Here is a 7,846-nt window from a genome sequence, read left to right on the forward strand (position 1 = left end):
TTGTAAATGTATATATGGGTGTGTGGGGATATATATATATTTATTTATATATTTATATTTATATTTATATATGTATATATATGTGTGTGTGTGTGTGTTTGTATGTGTGTATACATAAATATATTCTCTGTATATCAGTACTTTCAGTTAATGGTCATACAAAGGCATGTTTGCTTAATGCATCTATCTGAATTTGAGAATATGTAAACATGACCTGTGTTTTATTATCGAGACCCACAATCGCTTCAGCCAGGAATATAAACCTCCCTGGACAAACACACACACAAAACGTGTACGTGTTTATTCAGTGTTTCTCTTTGCCATCAGATGGGATGACGTCTTTGTTTCTTTGAGGTGTTGCCAATCAAGCTCATACATATGTACTTTGATAAAGAAAATTCGGTGATTCATTTTCATTTCTTCCTTTTGCATTTGGGCAGCGTCTCGAATCAAAAAGATCATGAAGAAAGATAACACTATCGGCCTTCTGAGTGCAGAAGCAATCTTTGTAACAGCCAAGGCTACGGTACTGTTTCCATATCAATTGTCTCGTCCATATTCGCGCTATACATCTTCGCACACGCACTGTTCTAACACTCGATCAACCGATTATATGGCATTGTTTTAGTGAAAGATTTCTGTTTTCACAATGAACATGTTGCCGCGATTCCATCGGTGCGGTTGTCTGTTTCAGGTGTCCGCGTTCTCATGTGTGTTCATTTTGTCCAAGAGCTTCACCTCCATTCCTGGATTCGATTTGGTCTTGTACACCCTCGCTTTAGCTTAGTGTTGTGAGTGTTCCCAACTGACGAGTGGCTGACGGCTTTTCTATATGCCATGCAATCAAACCCACACCGTAGGAACTATTTCTGGCTCACCTGGCCGAGAAAGGATATGATATTGCTCAAGGCGGCAAGCGGAAGACGATTAAGAATTCGGATCTGCGTAAGTATATGGCCATGCCCTGCACCGTACCAATTTCTGTGCAATCGTTCTGTGAGAGGGGGTGGATGCCGCTTGCGAGATGGCAGTTTTCTAGCTAAGTGTTTTGAATAACTATGTCAGCCTCCCAGATCATAGCTGAGTTGCACGCATTGTGATCGGACATTCGCCTCGATTGGGTTTGTTTGTGTTTGTTTGCTTATCTAGTGCAGAGATGGCAGATTGATAGTGTAAGAGGTGGTTGTTGTCACAACGCATTGCCATAGCCACGCACCCTGCATATTTTTTTTGCCAATCTCCACTGACTATCTATATGTTTGTAGTTCGCATCTATCTAAATAACACAATCGCGCCTGCACCTTCACAGTGAAAATAATTCAACAAAATGACAACTTTCAGTTTCTGGACGAGAAGGACCTCGGCATCACCTCATAAATGTACGCAATAAAACTTAGTCAATATATAGTCTTTCGTGAGAAAACACTGTCGGGTACATTTACTACAGGTTTTGGTATCGTTTACTTGTGTTAAGACGCCCAGTGGTACAAACGTGGTTGCCCAAATACAGTCTTATGCCTTGTGATGAGAAAATCCATAAATGTACTACTTCTGAAAGTTGCTGAGCGTTTTATTGGTTTGAAAATAATTGTTTCATCGAGTAGTGCCTAATTGCGCCTGCATATGCTACACGCTGGATCTATACCAGCGCAGATAAGAGACGAGATAAAAATATCTCAAGCACATCAAAAATATTGAGAGTCCCAATAAGCAAAACTCTCAGCACAGCGCTGTTTCTTAAATTGCCCTAGTGCACAGTAGCCTGGTCCGAAGCAAGGTATTTCTAGTTACAACAACGAAGACTCTTATGTTAGGTGCTTCACGCAATCGGTGCTCATTAAAGACTGCATGTGATAGAGGCCGCCTTGCCGCCGTGTTGTTTCCATAGGTTTGATATTGTCGACTGCGGTGGTATTGACTCCCAATATATAGATACATCAACAACTATATATATATATATATATATACATTGGAACGGTACTTTACATTAGTCTGTGCTCGTACACCTTATTGGTATTCGATTGCCACGACCTCTCTCTAACATACACCGTTGCCACATATAACAACTCATTTTGTTGTTAAATGCGCTGCAATTCGTTCTGTAGTACCAAATTCGCCTTCGTCCGCGTCTGAAATTCAAGGATTCAGCTTCGTCTGAAAAACAGATCTGAAATGTTCACAGCCATCAATTGAACGAATATTCGACGACAATATCCTCCGCATCGGGTCTGTAGTTGAAACATGTCGCTATGTGTGCTCCAGTTCATAAGAAATGATATAGTACTATCCTTCGACCGATGGCATATACGTATGGTGTCTCTTTCACATCTCGCTTACCGGTACAAACTATGCCTTCTTTTATCCATGAGATTGCATAAGACTAATGCTTATACCAAGGCGAATGAAGTCCTACAACGACACATTTCTAAATGTGATATCTCTTTATTCGCGAATATTAGGGTTTTAGTTATATCGCCATTCTCATCACCGTTGGTTGCCAGTGAGTCGATTAGCCACCGCTGCCGCGCCACACACCGATGTGCCCAGCGAGGTGCAGCTGATGTCTGTGCGCGTGTGGATGTCCCAAGAAATCTCTATCTGAAATGTTGACGAGCACATGACGGTGACGTGAGAAATTAGTGATAGCACATTGTACCCTCGTTCGCGCAACAATGTGCACAACGGAACTCGACATCCAGCACAGAGTATGTGAGTATATCAGAGAAAGCAGATAAATGCGATGTTGTTGCTTATTGGCGATTCTGAGAATGCGATCATTAAATACACAATCCAGGATTGCGCTGCGCAGGCGACTTGAGATATTGTCACTTGAAATACGCATACTCTGCTCACCGCAAAACCCCAATCTAGTATTACAAACCAGAGAAGCCTTACCTCTGGACAGGCTAGGGACAAGGCATGGTCCATATAATTGATGTACCCGGGCACCTGCGTTAATCCCCCGTGTAGAGCTATTGCGCATCTGTAGTGAGTCAAGATTAATGTGTAATTTTCATTCAGCATGGCGTATGGTCAGTGCTTTGGCAGGGCCTCAATGAGGAGAAGGCGCTCACAGAAGCTGTCAATTCAGTTCAGTGTAGCAAACAAGCGCAAGCTTCCATATCGACACTAAAACACTCACAATTGCGCCCACATTTAACGCATACACCACCAGTCATACTCGCATGCAGAAGGTGACACAATCCGTGGCAATGTAAGCAGTGCCCCAGCAATAGACAAATACGCATAGACTATATGCACATCAACGACCGAATTATTCGCCTATACCACCACAACCACACTCGCCTACAGAGAGTCACTTACTGTCCGCTGTCTTGAGACCGGTGCACCAGAGACGCTACACCTATACTAGCCAGTACAGCCGACCGCTTCAGCACAATCTCGCACAGTTGCTTGAGCAGCAGGCGCGTCCACAGGCCGCAGCGGATACCAAACTTTTCTTGGAGAAGTCGTTCCGTTTTCCACATACTTGCGGTATAGTCGCTGTGGTGTATGGTAATGGGCTGATGTATGAGCTTAGTTTCCCAGTTGCACAAACCAATGAGGACGAGCAAAGTCACGGACAGGAAATCGTGTAGAATGCACTACAGCAGATACAATGGGGGGCCTTATCCTGTTCCTCTAAATCAGAAGAGGTCCGTCTTGGAGTATGTGCTCCAGCAAAGCATGCAACGCATTTCAAGTCGCCATGAGTGCAAGTGTACCTGACGATGAACGTGACGTTTTCCAACATAAGCCTGGCCAGGGGGTTGTTGCTCGGCGTTTCAATTCTGATCTGTTCAGTATCGATAAGATGCGCCCACTCGTTCGCAATCAAGGCTGAGAAATGACAGGCGGAATTTATTGAGATACAAACAATCAAAATATAAGTACATGGAATGCACATATACTGATCGGGTACACAAAGACAGGAGTAGAATATGACATTGACAAATTAAGTAAATAACCGATATTGACATACTCAGAAGAATCGCACCTCGTTTGACTACATACAATACAGGAATTAGGGCCGATCGCAACACAATGGGTCGAAGTACACCCCAATTAATATATGGACCAAAATTCATAACAACTCACAGAAGCTCCAATCAGAATGGTGCTGGTGAGCCTATGAAACTACACATGCACTGCTTAGACTGAACTGGCCACCACTGCACACTTTTCTGATGTTCGCATGGGTGTCTCAAGCGCTGATAGCGTACGATTAGGGTTTCGAGTCCTGAACCTTACTTGTCACTGTAGACCCACATGTCAGTAAGTCGTATTCATTTTGTAGGCCTCTCGTTATGGCCACTTCTTCCTCAAGCAATTTGATGGATGCCGACATTTTGTATTCGCCCCATTGTGTATTCACAAGTTTATCTGAACAGTGTCGTAAAGATCAATTCAGATTAAATAAAGTAGATACGGGCTTGGACTCTTGCTAATCATACTTCGGCCATAGACTAGATAGTCAAGGCAAAGAAGACAATCTCCACACAAAAGCATACACAAGTACCAATACTGTTGCAAGAGAACACAAACAGAGAGAAACACTCCACACAATAACAGCAAACAACTCAAACAGCTTACACACATTTAATGGCATCGCCTGGCACAGCTACGCTCGCGCCTTTGGTGATTTTGTGTCCGTCGGAGAGACGCTCCAGATAGCAGGCGTTCGTGCCCTGCTGTTCAATAACCACACCTATCCTACACTTGTTGCCTTTTAAGCGGGCCGCAGCGAACGTGGCGGTTGTGTCGTTGACCAGCGCGACAATCGGATTCTCTACTCGCCTGATATGTGTGGGTGTGAGAGGGGCGATGATGGATGTTACCGTATACACTACAGAGGATTAGAGGTGTGGACTAGGCTAAAGATAAGCTGAAGTCAGCGCCAATTTAATGACAACAGGGATATGCCCATCACCAGTAGAGACACAGCATCAAGCAAGCAAATTGTACCAGCGACAGCGAAATCTAACCAAAAGAACCTAACAACCCAGGTGTTCTTTCTGAATAACGCTTTGACAGTGACAGTATAGTCCACATACTTTTTCCTTAGCTCGGCAGTCAATAGATCGTTGAAGTCTTTCCCGATAGCATCAGGCAGGTCATATCCCTTGGTCCAGCCAAGTATCGTGCCTTGAAAGTATTTTTTTTGAATAAGAAATGAGAAACCATAGTCACTCTGTCTTCTATTGAAGGAATTCCGGCAGAGCCAAACCAAAGTGACTGGCGTCAAAGATGAATTTATCAGAAATAACGCGCACAGGTTACACTTTAGTGCATGCTACACCGCATTGTCTCGGTACAAATGGAGTACATGGTTGCTATTGGTCGCCACATCAGAGTACACCAAACGACAAATACAGCAGAAGACTTACCTCGCGAGCGTTCCGTTTGATTATAGGGCTGAGGGAAACTCACACTGATTGGCACCTGTGCGTCTTGGGCATTAACGAACTCTGGGAAGTGCGTCGCGATGCAAGATGCGTACAGGGCAAAAAGATTCTGTGATCGGGAATTGGTTCATGCATGAGCAGTACCAATATGAGATTGTCAATCGGTGGGTTTAGGAACGGCGATCTTGGACTGCTCAGATGGTATCGTGAATTGGGGTGGCTTGTAACTTGATGCCATCTGACCACAGAATGCACGGTCGAGACTGACCAAGTGTACCACTCACTTACTGACGCTCTAATAAGAATCATATGGCGTGTCGATAAGCAAAGCACAAAGCGACAGCTGCGCAGGCACTTACTTGGGATTTTCCCTTTTGGAACATATCAGGAACGGCAAATCGTTTCCTGCGAGACACCGAGATTTGTTTCTTGCTCGACAACGTCGCGAGCAGCAGTTCAAAGCAGTCCGGCTGAATATCCAAAACCACATAGGGCCCTGGAGACAACCGCTTGAGCCTGTGGAAGGACGGGTATGGAATGGGTCGGTTAGAACAAGAACACCATCACGGGATCGTCAACAATTGCGAGTACATATACGCGTAGTTAGAGGATGTGTACATTCCGCTGGGTTGAAACTATGGGATTTACCAGCGCACTATTCTCATCACAACAATGTCCCAGAACGAAGACTGCAGAGTGATATACACGACCATTGCATTACTGCAACAACAATTCAAGTGCGGCAGCCAGCAAGTACGCTAGAAAGTCATCTCATCCCATGGAAACAACACGCCAGTTATGTCCCCGCCGCAAGGGATGTCGGCAGGTATTCGAGACCACCCACACACGTATGGCTATAAGGCGAGTGCATTATTCTGCGAGGTAATCGTAATCGCAATGTCATCGCCTTCGATACTCTACTACCACTACCGTGCGAACATTTCACAACACATCTCAGAGTTGCTATGGGGGGAAAACTCACAGCACATACTGAGAATGGGATCTTATTTTCTCACGAGTGACATGATCCAATGCAAAGACTGCGCACACAACAATGCGTACGATATCCATTCCGGCCTAGGTGTCACAGCTATGACACACAGCTTACAAATCAGTGCATATACATACCCAGTGCCGCTTGAAGCGAACGTTTCAATCATCTTCAGCTCCGCGCTTTCATCTAGTTGTCAGTCCGAGCAAATCGAATCGTAATATCAGAACAATAGAATTTTCTCAAGTGCTATTTTGCCAAACGTTACCCAAGTAAGTCCGTTCTATCAGCGTATACACTATGGACCATTGGTTAATTCAGTGCATCCCACCTCAGCACAAAATAAGTTTTCTCAAGTACTATTTTTCTAAACGCTACCCAATTAAGTCCGCTCTACCAGCGTATTTACTACAGCCGAACGCCATGACGATGACATACCATGTGCTGTAAGGCCTTTCTCTGCCTCGTCTGTGAATCTCTGGCGCGCCTTGGTCAAGTCTTCCGTCGCTATGGCATATTTCTACAGCGCGAACACAGGTCGACGGGGAGATGGATTCAATCAGTGAAGAAATAAAAGAAAATTGTTCTGAATATAAGTACACCACTGCATGATTCGCTGATAACACTCGCGTGGCATATGTGTGCTGTGAATTATCTGGTGCTTTAATCAACGAAGCACCGAGCAAACACAACCACCAGAAGTTCGCAGCCACACATGATTCAGATACTGGACCACGCGTAACAGCATTGAACCTTTTTGGCGTATCTAACTACATATCCACAAGCACCGCCCCCAAAACTAACGGATTGCCAACTGAGTCTGCCGCCGTATGGCAACGATCTACCAGTCGTATAGGTACATATGCCTCCACAAACGAAACGCGATAACAACCATACAAGCATTTTACGACTGGGCGCTTCTGTGTTTTTGACCATGAGAAGATTCGAGCTACATTGTGCAATACACAACGTGGGCCTGTCGAGCCACAGCTGAAACGTAGTGTGTATAAATACCCACCTCTGAGAATCTCCTGCCAATCTCCATTAAACCTTCGACAGGGTCCTGGAAGAAATGAGTGCGATACTATTAATATAATAAACTATCCGCCTGATTAGATAGCACTTCGAAATGTGTTCCGTGAAGGCTGCACAGGTAACACAGTCCCCGAGCGAGTCGCGAGTGGCTCAGATTGGCTACTATTCCCCGTGGTATCTCAAAATTGTGTACTCCATACATATATTAAAGTGTGACACTGTGAAACCCGTACCTCATACAAGCAAGACACGAACCTTCGAATATATGTATTTCCATACTGGACAGAGCGAGATTAGACAGGGATGCAAAATGCTAAATAAATGCGTATCCGTATACGTGTACGTATATATATATATATATATATATATATATATATGTGTGTGTGTGTGTGTGTGTGTGTGTGTGTGTGTGTGT

At 44.4% G+C, this 7,846-nt stretch overlaps 2 protein-coding genes across 2 annotated transcripts in view; one reads left to right on the plus strand and one right to left on the minus strand.

Annotated features, from left to right (window-relative positions):
* The window catches only part of SARC_00817 (hypothetical protein), a 2,597-nt gene extending 1,187 nt beyond the window's left edge, over nucleotides 1-1,410 (plus strand). The window contains exons 2-4 of the mRNA XM_014305500.1: nucleotides 441-526; nucleotides 861-945; nucleotides 1,310-1,410. Coding sequence (XP_014160975.1) covers nucleotides 441-526; nucleotides 861-945; nucleotides 1,310-1,377 — 239 coding nt within the window. The 3' untranslated portion in view covers nucleotides 1,378-1,410. The remainder of the gene's footprint in view (nucleotides 1-440; nucleotides 527-860; nucleotides 946-1,309) is intronic.
* Nucleotides 1,411-2,431: 1,021 nt separating this feature from the next.
* The window catches only part of SARC_00818 (hypothetical protein), a 6,206-nt gene continuing 791 nt past the window's right edge, over nucleotides 2,432-7,846 (minus strand). Inside the window, exons 2-13 of the mRNA XM_014305501.1 lie at nucleotides 7,415-7,459; nucleotides 6,835-6,916; nucleotides 6,534-6,585; nucleotides 5,765-5,921; nucleotides 5,388-5,514; nucleotides 5,055-5,145; nucleotides 4,598-4,797; nucleotides 4,252-4,383; nucleotides 3,726-3,840; nucleotides 3,325-3,504; nucleotides 2,896-2,983; nucleotides 2,432-2,598 (exon numbers count right to left, since the gene is read on the minus strand). Coding sequence (XP_014160976.1) covers nucleotides 2,485-2,598; nucleotides 2,896-2,983; nucleotides 3,325-3,504; nucleotides 3,726-3,840; nucleotides 4,252-4,383; nucleotides 4,598-4,797; nucleotides 5,055-5,145; nucleotides 5,388-5,514; nucleotides 5,765-5,921; nucleotides 6,534-6,585; nucleotides 6,835-6,916; nucleotides 7,415-7,459 — 1,383 coding nt within the window. The 3' untranslated portion in view covers nucleotides 2,432-2,484. The remainder of the gene's footprint in view (nucleotides 2,599-2,895; nucleotides 2,984-3,324; nucleotides 3,505-3,725; nucleotides 3,841-4,251; nucleotides 4,384-4,597; nucleotides 4,798-5,054; nucleotides 5,146-5,387; nucleotides 5,515-5,764; nucleotides 5,922-6,533; nucleotides 6,586-6,834; nucleotides 6,917-7,414; nucleotides 7,460-7,846) is intronic.

The sequence above is a fragment of the Sphaeroforma arctica genome (assembly GCF_001186125.1).
Source record: "Sphaeroforma arctica JP610 unplaced genomic scaffold supercont1.28, whole genome shotgun sequence".
Classification (NCBI taxonomy): Eukaryota; class Ichthyosporea; order Ichthyophonida; genus Sphaeroforma; species Sphaeroforma arctica.